Raw genomic sequence first — 12,517 nt, forward strand, 5'->3', positions numbered from 1 at the left:
ATCACAGGGATCCCAGCTCAATATACTGATTTCGATTTCAGAAAATTGCAAACTAATGTATCGTTAATGGTGACGCCCTGAGGTTGTTTAACTCTTGTTCTGAACATTACAAAAAGCTCAAGGTCAAACAAATTTGCATGATAGCATAATGGTATTGTTTTAAATACCACACAGACACTTAAATCCCATTTACAGTCACAATTTCGTCTCGGCTTTACGCAACGATAGAAAATTTGGTTTGTATTTCCTAGGAAGATTGGTGTTCACCTTCTGTCAATTAAGGTTAGTTCTCATTAGTGTATTATGCTTTACAGGATGTAAGTTGTCTGTTGTTTCCTTTGCAAAGTAATCGAAGAGCATTAAAGCAGTTAACGTTATAGTTTTTGCACAAGCGAATGCATTAATTTCGTGATGGCGCAAGAAACCAAAACCAAAACCAATAGGAACGTTGAAATTCTCTGCGGAAGCGTAGTTCGATCCAAACTGACCCCTCGCAGCGTATGATGCATTTTCTGTCATATTTTGTTTCATGTACTGTCTTGTATTCGATTCTGAGACAAAAGGAGGTAAACTTGATCTGTGTTGTATTTTTGAAATTATAAACGCAAATTCTTGTCCAGCTTTAAATATAGTTAGACGTCGCCATAGTATCCAGTTTGCCACAATTGCAAGTTTGCCAAAACTTTCAGGCACTGCTCCTCAGTTTCTGCTGTAACATGGGCAGTTTAGAAGTCTGATATTGGCCGTTTTTACGCTAGAGACGCTTAATTCGTCCGGGACGAACTTGGGCAAACATTTTTTCTGCGTCTGTTAAATTTGCCTAGTGTAAAGACGGCCACAAGACACATTATGCGTCTGGACGAAGAATCCATTTTAGCGCGTCATCGATGACGCACTAAACTGGAAAGTTCATCCCGACGCATTATGCGCCTAGCGCCCGTCTTTATACTAGACGAATTTAACAGACGCAGAAAAAATGTTTGCCCAAGTTCGTCCAAGACGAATTATGCGTCTCATATAGTTCGTCCCGTCTTTACACTAGATGTATAACATGAGAGACGCATAATTCGTCTTGACGGATTATACGTCTCTAGTATAAAAACGGTCATTGATATTAAAGGAAGCGCTTTCGCCAGATGAGTTAAACAATACGAGGAAACCTTGCTTGAAAGTATATATATTACTTTTTTTCGTAAATCAGTTAAATTTCTTTGAGAGTACGATGAATAGCAGTGACGTATTTTAAGAAAAATATAACTGGAAGAATTCGAGCTTAAAGGAAACAGATCGAGTTGCATTTAGATTCTACTCAGCGGAAATCTTTCTCCCTTGGAGTAGTGCCGATTTTAAGTTGATAACCGCGATGGAAGTCCACAGCCCGGGTTTATGATTATTCAAAAATCAATTGCAAACTTTCTCCTCGTTATGTCTGACCTTCTTCGACTGTTTTTTTTTTTATATACTTCTGCAAAGCAATTTCTCAAACTTTTTCCGTTTATTGCATTTGTTTTCGTTGTTATTCCTGTGCATGAATCTCGATCGGGCGTCATATTTGCTCACTTGAGGCTAAATGCTTGGATGACCAATCTCTAACCGTCATTCATGATCTCCACATATCTCTAAAATACATTAGAAACAAGCATTAAATAACAGAAACAGGGCCAATACTTGGCCCTGTTGATGGACCAGAAAGGTGTTTTGGTTTTAAAGGGAAAGAATGAGAGAAAACAGTTATGGGTGTAAATAGTTTATATAGAATATAAATAAAAACACACTGACAAACATAGACACAGAAGCTATTACGTAATATTTGCTAGTAAGGGTAATGGAGCTGAGAATCGCATCGACTGCATAACAAGGCACGTGCGAATTACGAAAAAAACAAAAGACGAAACCACAATGTCTTTTATTTGATTGGATAAACGAAATGACCAGTAACAACCGATGATAAGCTAACTTCTTGGACTTTGCATCATGATGAAATTGAAAAACCCTCGTGACACCCTTATGATTTGAATGGGCGATGAAGTCGTTGCGGTTTTACCATAGATGTAACACTTAAGTGGGCTGTTTCCTTTTTAATTGACCTGTCTTGAAACTACCACAATTATATTGTTCAGCATTAAGTATCCTTTAATTATTGGAGACCACAATTTTAACAATGTAGGAGAGAGTTCTGTCCTGGCACCCAAATGCTGATTTTCAGATTCTGTCAGTGGCTCAAAAACGCCTCTTTCTAATCACCTCAAAATAATCAAATTCCACAATTAAGTCAAAAATTTCCATTTCTCTTTTGTTTACTTAGTGTTAGTTTGTACCGCAAGAATGACTATGGAGCCTGCAGGATTTCGACTATTTCTTCTACTGTGCTGCTATGAAGTGTAAGTACCTTAATTTTCAGGCGTCCATAAGAGACAATTGCTTAAATTGTCAAGAAAAATGCGAGGATTATTTCCCCCAAGAAAGGCTATGATTAGTGCAGTAATGGACGCAATTTTAGCAACTGCGTCACGGTAGAGAAGCCTGAAAATTTCAGGACTTCAACGGGGTTTCTACCAGTGACCTCGCAATACCGGTGCGACACTTAAACCAACTGAGCTATGAACCCACTGACGTTGGGGGTTGGTCATTTTCAGGTTCTAATTTTCCCGTGTGGAATGAATCAATGGAGGAAATGATATATGAAATATGAAACATATACTGAACTGCGGATATGAAATCAAGTAAGGATCATAGCCTTACTTGATTTCATATCTGCAATTCAGTAACTGATTCATTTCATATATCATTTCGTTCATTGATCATTTCTCTATTTCGTTTAGTTAATGGGCCCACGCAGTAGGTCGAAAAACGGCCCATTGAAGGGAAAATAATGGAAAGTTATGCTTACACGAGAAGGCAACACTTGGTGTTACATGCACAGATACCGTGCCCTACACGTTTCTCTTTAATTTCAGCGTAACTACAATTGATCACTGTTCTAGCGGGCTGCATTCTAAAGTACGACCGCTAAACTTATTTGCCAATTTGTTGACTCACTATTTTATAAGGGAGGTTAAAATTATTGGGAAATTTTGCGGCGTGCAGATCAATGTTGAACTTTCTGCGAGGTACATCCTAAAATGGCCATATAACTGTTTGCTTTTAACAAATTAAACCCCTGCTAAGTTATCGATACTGAAATAGGTCGTTTTTGTTCTATTTACACAAACAATTTTTTTCCCATGTATTCGTAACGTTTACGTTTTTGTCGACTGTCCCAAATAACGCCGACTAAAGTAAACGAAAGCTGATATTGCACGTTTTAAACAAGTCAGTCGTCGAGTGATGCCCATTTAGTTCCTAATCGTGTTAATGGCCTTCTTCACCACTTCGGCACCAAAATGTCTTTTATGGCATATTACAATTATGTCATTGATTATACTGAAAATTGTGGCAAATAAACGGAAACTGAAAATGAAACTAGAATGTGTGAAGGTTTTACATAAAGGGTCCTTAGATGTCTCGTGCATTCACTCTCAGACAGGAGTGTTTTACTGGAAAATACACCACTCATAAAATTCATAGGAAACTACATTTCCATATCTTCACTAGTGAGGATATTGATGACAGCATTTCCCGCCTTTGCGTAGTTCGTTGTACCGAATGGCGATTGATAGATTTGTGAAGTTCTCTAAAGCTGACGTAAAATCCTTTTTCTCAGAAACAAGGAAATTCTAACACGAAGAATAAAACTTCATACGGCTTAAAATTCTTCAAGGAGTTCCTTGCAAGTGAAAAAGAAATGCAAAAATTGAAGAAATTCCTGCCGCCGAGCTGCAAGAATTTGCGATAAAGTTTGAGCTCGGTGTTAGATAGAAAAATGGTGAGTAAAACACCCCTGTCTGTATATTAAAATGAAAATTTTACATTGGCTAAAAGAAATTAATTTTATTTTCTCTTGTTAAAAACAATATTTTACTCACTCGCTGCACTTGTTTGTAAAATATTGTTTTTACCACTCGAAATAAAATCATAACTTTGCGCCGCCGTGTAATATCCTCTACATCCCTTTAATGTTCAATGTGCCTTGCTCTGTTTTGTATTTGATACCAAGGAAGAAGATTAAGAGGCAAATGCCAACGCATTCAGATATTCATCGTTATCACCATCATCGTCATCGCCAACGTCATCATTATCGTCATCGTTATCGTAAACGTCATCATCTTCAACATCGTCGACAACATCATTACCATTATCATCATCATCATCGTCATCATCATCATCATCGTCATTGTCATCAGTATCGTCATCATCATCATCATCATCATCATCATTATCATCATCATCGTCATCATCAACGTCAACGTCATCGTCATCGTCATCATCATCATCATCGTCATCGTCATCAGTATCGTCATCATCATCATCATCATCATTATTATCATCATCATCGTCATCATCAACGTCAACGTCATCGTCATCGTCATCATCATCATCATCGTCATCGTCATCGGTATCGTCATCATCATTATCACCATTACTCTGTTACACTGTTAATTTGATTCCTATTGCGTCAACAGAATTTATTGTGATAGAGAAGTTATAACCATGTTTTTCAAAGACTACGACAGTACAACGTACCCAAACTTCGGTAGGTATAGGTACTTACATGTAGCTAACAATAGATTAGGACTGATGAATTATCATAAAGTCGAGCAAATTCTACGAGACAAGCTCCCGGAAACAAGGCAGTGAATAATGGTCATTTTCTTTTACCCTTTAGAAGAAGGTACACCTACGAAAATCCGAAGCAGCATCTATATTGAATCGTTTGGAAACTTTGAGGAAGCTAACATGGTACGCTAAATACATTTTACGATCTTTGTTTTCGGAGTCGCTTGTGGCCTGGCTTTTCATTGTTAACAAAACGAGGCTTTTACATAACAATCTAGAATTAGAACGTAAGTACAACATGTTTTGTCCAAAGACATTAACTGTCACTTGATCCAACTAGATATGTTCAAGTTAATTCGCCAGAGTGTCTATTTCCAACAGCATCGATCTTATTTTTGTCCATATTTGGGCATAAAATTGGTGTCATAAAATCCCCAGCTTTGTTCCAAGGAAAAGAGTTGCAAGTTACACGCTTTAAGATCATGTGCTTCTGCTTAAGACTAATAACAGTTTAATAGGAGGTATTTTTTTTCTTAGAGTGGTGACTTCGGGATGCTGGGATAAGACTCCCAGCGCTTGTTGAACCAACAACCTTTCGATCACTTGTTCGGTCCTTTACCTGAGCAAACAATAACAAGCTCTTTGGGAAAAAAAAAAGATGATTATTATTATTATTATTATTATTATTGTTGTTATTATTATTATTATTATTATCATTATTATTGTTATTGTTATCACCATCATCATTGTCATTGTTATGATGATGACGATGATGATGATTATTATGGTTATTATTACTAAGCCTTCTCCAAAGATCCCCCTATTTATGCACCTCTTAGTAATCATAGCGATGACAAGCGAGATCCGTTATTGTTTTACTTCAGGAATACAAGGTACACGGTTACTTCCGCCAATATTGGACAGATTTACGCTTGGCTGGCAAGTCAAACCGAACACAAGTCCTCAGAGGAAGAGATATCAGTAAGATATGGAAACCAGATCCATACTGCTACAATGCACGTGAATCGAATCTGATGATCTCAGATGAAGAGCTGTACAGCTCCGTAAAAATCAGCCCCAGTGGTGACATGGTGATGAGCATTGGGTAAGAAAAAATTATCACAACTTGGTAAGCTCGAAATGGGAATGTGAGACTATGGGCTGAATCACAGACGCTTTATCAATTCATCTACACGTCTAAAGACCAACTCCAATGCTACGTTTAATATACCCGCCTTTTTTCTGCCTCTTCAGTTCGTCTCTCGTCTCTCTTCTCTTCCCTTTTCAGTCTCACCTGCGTCCTCAACCATTTGACTCACATGATCTGAAAGTTCATTTTCCTAACTACTTCCATATCTTTCTTCCTTGGCTGGTCATGAGAATTTGGTGTTTTATTAGGATCCTTCCCTTGCGCTGATAGTAATCTTCATTCTCAATGCTTGTCTACCTGACAGGGTATTGAAAGTGGGAGGTGAATTTACATATTGATCAATTCTGGAAGTCAAAGGGCTAAGAATTCACCTGTTCACCTCTATCACTTCCTGACATGGTGACTCGGGCATACTCGGAAAAAAAATCCGAGTGCTCCTTTGCAGCAGTCGAACCTACGACCTTCCGATTACGAGTTCGGCAGCTCTACCTCTTAGCGAATGGGGATGATCGGAAAAATCCGAGTGCTCCCGAACAAGAGACCAACTTACGACCTTTCAATTTCGATTCAAACGAGGAAAAGCCCAAAGAAGGATTTAAGAGAACGAGTAGAAAAGGCTATGTTCACTGCAAGATACATCCACGTATAGGAGGTGATGAGAACGAGCCGCGATCAATTTGCAGAAATTTTAAACGCTATCGAACCAGACATCCCCAAAGAGAGTGATCATGATAAACGGGACTTTTTAAAAAGTGTCCCTCGGACTTGGCCTTGCTTCATACTCGCCGATAAAGGGTTCTGGCTCTTCATCAACGGCATTAACAACCACGGTGTGTCCGTCATCTTTGTTGCAAAAGATGCTAGAAGCCTACTGTAGGCTTCAAAATAAGTCTGATAGCGATTCGTGATTGGCTAGCAGCGCGGACGAGACTCGATTCAAGAGACAACTTTGTTGGAAGAGCGGCAAAACACTGTAACACTGTAAGTTACGTCGCGAAGAATTTGTCAAACCCGCGTGCGGGGCGTGTAGAGCTTTTAGTTGAGAGCGGTAAGCAATGACGACGGCGACAGCAACGAGAACGTCACAAATTTGCATGTGTAGTGGGCAAACGCCCTGCGCGTGCGTTTTTCACTTTTTTCCATTTCTTTGCCGTCGTTTGCAAAACAACAGCGTGAAATAGCCAAATTTGAGGTTTTATGAAAAAAGGCAGCACTTGAGGATAATTTTTCATTTTCTCCCCTAAGCTAACCGCCGTTCAGACCATGCAGTGTCCTTTTTTTAGAAACTACGACACCCTTAACTTGATATATTAAAACTGTTGAAATAGTAACGAAGTGATTACAAGAACGTGAATTTATATTTTGAAATGACGTTCTCGTTGCCGTCGCTGTTGTCGTTGCTTAAGCTCCCTATTTTTTCATGGCGGTCTCGAAGTAGTGGTCATCGTCGTCGTTGTCCTCGCGTACTCTAAGCTCCTTAATATTTATGACATGTCACGGTTCCTCTATTGTCCTGATACAGATAGCTTGTGTTTTGTAACAGTACGCGACAATTTTTCAAGATGGCAGCACGCGGGAAATGTGAAAACGAAAATGAACAATCAATTAGCCAGCATCAAAAATACCATAATACTCTTTGTTTGTCCCTCCAAAATTTTGCATAAGCCTGGTTTCCCAAATTGTCTTAGTAAGTACGACGATCATTTCCTCGTATTATTATAATTCTATACATTCAATTGATCTTTCATTTCATTTCAGAGCTGTCATACTCGCTTCTTGCGTTATGAATCTAGAAGATTACCCATTAGACTCACAAACGTGTCATCTCGAATTTGGAAGCTGTAAGTAGTAGGTAGTTTAATTTAACGAAGAGGGTCATTTCAACAAGAAGAGTCCTGCGTGCTCGAACAGAACAAATTTAAAAACCTGACAAATTGTGACTGCAGCTGACACTGTCACCTTCCGCTCAATAGGAGGTCACGAATCAACTTTGGAGCTTACAATAAATACACCTCTTCTAAGAAGTCCACAACCTAGATGTGTCGATCTGCGATGGAATGCTGCCTATCATTTTACTGCATTTTATACTGTCAGGACGCTTACTGTTATTTTAAATTAAGCACGAGAACGGCTAAAGCCTTTTTTAATTTTCGCGTGAGCAATCCCTCGCGCGTCTACTTGATTGCAGACCAATCAGAGGCGTTGTGGTCATTAGGCAAATCTGATTGGTCATCATTTCGGGGGACCTGTATTGAAAATTGAAATGATACCGTAAATTGATGAACCAAGGCCGAATGAGAGAGATCGGCTCCTCTGAGTATAATGGACTTCTGATAGGTCTTTCTTTTTTGATTACGTATTGTCAAATATCAACATTAACGATTTAATAGACGCGGAAAATAATGACTCCTCTACGGCATGGGTCGAACCAGCTCCAGGAGACTCGCGGAAGATCCTCGCGGTAGCCTTCAGAGTACTTTTCCACCGATTTAAACAGTATTCGACCGGATAAAGAGCTACATGTACAATGCATGTATCTGTCGCGACTGTAACTACAACCCCGTTCCCAGTGTCTCTCTTCTCTGCCTCCGTTGTCGTTGACAATGGAGGCAGAGAAGTGAGACCCTGGGAACGAGGTTGCTGTAACTGGTCAATATATGCAATCAAAATATAGCTGTTCCCACGGTTAACATCCTGAAAGCCATGGCGATTCAGAGTCGTGTTTGTTAGCATTTAAAATAAACAAAGACAATTCCCTCAGATTTCGATAAATGCTACCGTCGAAGCGTTTTAACTCACCAAAATCTAACGCTGAGAGCACAAAATGGCGAGGCCTACGGCGACTGTATCGTGAAGACGAGCTCTCATGGCCTACTCACATGTTCGCCACATGTCATATCACATGTAACGAGATTGTGAAGTAGTTTAATTTAATATAATTTAATTTAATTTAATATTTCTATTGCGCATAAGTCCATACAGAAATGATCAAATGCGCATTACAATGAATACAAAAAATATCCTGAAACGAGAACGAAAACGAGGTCAGATGTCGTCATAAGTTCGCACCAGTTTCCCAGCCGATACAGGCCCCTGCAAAAATCAAGCGGTGGGGGGGGGGGGGGGGCATTTTGGTGTCCTTACAGCAATCTCGAAAAATTCTGCATAGCTGTACACAGGCACACCACCTCGAAAAACACAGAACGCAAAAACGAAATTACGTCGAACGCAATAGTCTTTGTCCAATTACGTCTCACGGTTTGATTACGAATTGTTCGACATAGCCTATTCAGTGACATATTAAACGTGTTCTTGATAAACGTTTTAAACTAAAGATTGCAATGCTATGTAATGAGCTATGCATTACATTGGATCAACACAAACAATGATAAGCATAAACAAACCACTGTTACGACAGATCAAACAACGTTCACAAAGGCCTACAGGCCGACAGCGCCAAGTTGGCGGACCATAGTTCCAGTTTCCAAGAGAATGCCTTCACGATTCAAAATTGTTTGCGTTTGAAAACTTTTAACTCTGGATAGCGGAATCAAAAAGTTGCGGATTCCCATGCCACATTCGTCGGATACGTCTGGACGGAAGGCGAGTCCGCAAAGAAAAAGTTGCGGATTAATTAAGAAATGTCCTGATACGTGTGGACAGCGCTTTAATTAACCTCTTATTCTTTAGCCATCGTCGCTAAAAATATAACACAAACAGCGGTCACGGTGATTAACAAGGTAAACCAACGCATGGTATGCTAGGCTGATACCGTTACAATGTTTGAAAACTACTTATATATTCATATAGTAAGGGGTCTATACATAGTTGCCCAGCCGGCCGCATACCAAACGTCAAGTCTATAAAAATGCATTGGTTTACCACGTTTATCATCGCTGTACCATTTTGCTAAAAGACTGAGGCTCTGGGACTCGGTTAGGTGGCGAATGTCCCGACCCGAGAATATTACTGGCGCGGAGGTGTCGAAGAGTGGGTTTCCCACAATTGTTGTGAGATACGACGAAGGAAATTGTAAGCTGGTAAATGAGAAAGGAGATGACTTGTATCGAGTGAGGATTTTTGTATCTCTTTCACGATAGACGCCTATACTGCTGATCAAATTATGTACGAATGGATTCCAGAAAAAGTTGGAGTTGAAAGCAAGGAAATGGCTCAGTTTGAATACAAAGGATTCAAGTTATCATCTGGTGTAAGCGTTTATGCCGTTGGTAGGTATTTTCGCGGTAACTTGTTTTTCTGTTTATTGTCCGTTTGTCTGTCTGGGTTCAAAATCATCCTGGGCTTATTTATTCGTTTGAGCATTTCCGTGATTATCTTCGAGCTGTAGAAACAAAAGAAATGACGGTTGGAATTCTTATCTTTGTGACATGGGTTTAAGACTTAAAAAGATAAGAATAACGGCACAAGTTATGGAGTATTTTTACATGACGTCACGTCGGGCAGTGAAATAAAAAACAAGCGACCATGTTGGAGGAATGAAATATGCTTCTGGGAATAGGCCACTTTGGAAAATACCATAATACTCTTTGTTTGTCCCTCAAAGTTTTGCAATAAGCATTGTCTTTGTTTTCCCAAGAGAAACTGGAAACAATGCTTATGCAATTTGTTTTTGGGGGGGGGGGGGGAGGGGGGGGGGGCAAACAAAGACTGTTATGGTATTTTCCGAAGTGGCCGATTGAACTCTATTTTACTGAAAAGTTTTCCTTTTCTTGTAGTATGCAAATATGGCTTTTGGTCACATGAGCTAACACATTGTATTAAAAACAACAGAAATTCATGTTCCATTATGTCGCTTAGGTCTGGATCCGAAGTCACGTTCATCCTTGTGGCGCGTCCAAAAAAAAAAGAAAAAGGAGGGGGGGGGGGGGGTATACCTAGCCTATCAAGTGAACATAAATGCTGACATACGTTTTTTCATTTCCGTTGCTAGGGAATTACTCAACAATAACTGTCACCTTTTCGTTTCAAAGACGCCTTGGTTACTTTCTCATTCAGATCTACTTACCGGATATGTTTCTTGTGATGCTAAGCTGGATCGCCTTCTGGATGAAAAAAGATGACATCGGCAACAGAATGGCTCTGGGTATCACCACAATTCTGACCATCATGTTCCTCCTTGGATCTCTGAATGGTAACTTGCCTCAAGTCAGCTATGCAAAGACATTGGATTGGTACCTGCTTGTATCCTTCAGTTTCGTGTTCCTGTCTTTGATTGAATCCACGACCGTGTATATACTCATAAAGAAAGCGACCAAAAAGGATGGAAATATAAGCCGCAAGGTAACGCAGTTTTTGTGAAGTACGGTCAGGAACGAATGAAGAGGCGCCTCCATGTACTCTGTATCCTTAAGTCCACCTTTGCGCGTATCTTTCTATTTTTAGAACTAACCCTTCAGCAGGAGATTCACATTTACATCAATTTGCATCAACTTGCACAATTTGCATATATTGGTCTTGCTATTTTTGTCTCCGTTTGACAATAAGTTTATTGTTATTATCCATTCTAAACAGAGCGTGGAGAGCCGAAGAACTAGGGTCGTTCTAAAAATAGAAAGATAGGTGCCAAGTTTGACTCATAGGGCTTGTATGGGAGAGGCAAGCTCCTTATCATGGGCTTTTGATAAGGTGTACTTGTTGATGCTTCAATTCATGTTTACCTCGTCGTTGACGAAGTCATTTAGTGAGGTTTATCATTATTGTCATCGTCATCACCAACATCGTCTTCGTCATCATCATTATCATCGTCATCATCATCATTGTCGTCGTCATCATTATGACCATTGTCGTCCCCAGGAGCAGTTTACTTGATTACTGACAGTCGTTGTCATCATTATCATCGTGATTACCATCTCTCTCGTCGTCATCATCATCGCCATTATTCATATTATTACCAACTTTACCCGATTATTCACGATGACTTCTTCGTGATCATTTACATTATCGTAAAGCGTCATCATTGTCATCGTCGTCAACATGGCTATCACAGTTATCATGACTATTTTTCTAGCCAACTGACAAGGTCGTTGTCATCAATATCATCATCGTCATCTTTATCTTAATTGTCACCATGCCGTTGTTGATTGCTCATTCTATTCTTCCAATCTTTTAGATCCCCAAATCCAAATCACTGTCTGGCTCCGAGACTAATGATAGAAGTAGCGAGAAGTCCAATGGCCATGCTTATATGGGGAATGGAGAAGACCTTGAAATGGGTCTTAAGGACATCAAAGTTGACAAGATATCGTTGGATAGTTGCGAAATACAAGAGAACACGAAAAACAAAAGAATGAAAAAGATGTCAAACCTGATTGACAGCATTTCGCGTGTATTGTTTCCTTTGACCTTTGCCTGTTACAATATTTTTTACTGGACACATTACTAAACAGACAAGGGTTGTGTTGCGTTAAATGGACGATAGCACAAAACGCAAGATTAGTTGGTCGAAATTTGCTTTTGTTTGAAAGCGGTAGATCGGCCATGAAAATATATCTTCATATACCAAAAGTACTCTTTTTTTGCCTGTGCACAATAAAGGAATGGAATTCTTTACCCAATGACGTATTGATCTGAGAAATCAAGCCTTGAAGTCTGTAAGAATTCCCTGAATAATATATATGGATAAATTATCTTGACTGAATCTGTTTATTATTATTCCTTTGATCTCATTCTTCACACCCTTAGTCGTATCTG

At 39.4% G+C, this 12,517-nt stretch overlaps 1 protein-coding gene across 2 annotated transcripts; it reads left to right on the forward strand.

Annotated features, from left to right (window-relative positions):
* The first annotated feature begins 154 nt into the window (after window positions 1-154).
* On the forward strand, window positions 155-12,453 carry LOC138057908 (gamma-aminobutyric acid receptor subunit alpha-1-like). Of its 2 annotated transcripts, none has more exons than XM_068903811.1 (9): window positions 155-282; window positions 2,306-2,381; window positions 4,563-4,633; window positions 4,766-4,839; window positions 5,541-5,761; window positions 7,565-7,647; window positions 9,907-10,035; window positions 10,758-11,107; window positions 11,937-12,453. In XM_068903811.1, the coding sequence occupies exons 2-9, from the start codon at window positions 2,326-2,328 to the stop codon at window positions 12,207-12,209; spliced, it is 1,257 nt and encodes a 418-aa protein (XP_068759912.1). In that variant the 5' UTR covers window positions 155-282; window positions 2,306-2,325; the 3' UTR covers window positions 12,210-12,453. The 2 variants fall into 2 exon arrangements, with proteins under 2 accessions (XP_068759912.1, XP_068759913.1); XM_068903812.1 differs by having other exon boundaries at window positions 4,769-4,839.
* The last annotated feature ends 64 nt before the right edge of the window (window positions 12,454-12,517 follow it).

Source organism: Montipora capricornis, chromosome 7 (genome assembly GCF_036669925.1).
Source record: "Montipora capricornis isolate CH-2021 chromosome 7, ASM3666992v2, whole genome shotgun sequence".
In the NCBI taxonomy this organism is placed as follows: Eukaryota; Metazoa; Cnidaria; class Anthozoa; order Scleractinia; family Acroporidae; genus Montipora; species Montipora capricornis.

Bases quoted from the DNA above. Each gene is read 5' to 3' on its own strand.
- LOC138057908 (XM_068903811.1), top strand. From the start codon at position 2,326: ATGACTATGGAGCCTGCAGGATTTCGACTATTTCTTCTACTGTGCTGC. The intron at 2,382-4,562 runs GTAAGTACCTTA...TTGCGTCAACAG, and splicing joins CTACTGTGCTGCTATGAAGT to AATTTATTGTGATAGAGAAG. The intron at 10,036-10,757 runs GTAGGTATTTTC...TTCCGTTGCTAG, and splicing joins TGTAAGCGTTTATGCCGTTG to GGAATTACTCAACAATAACT.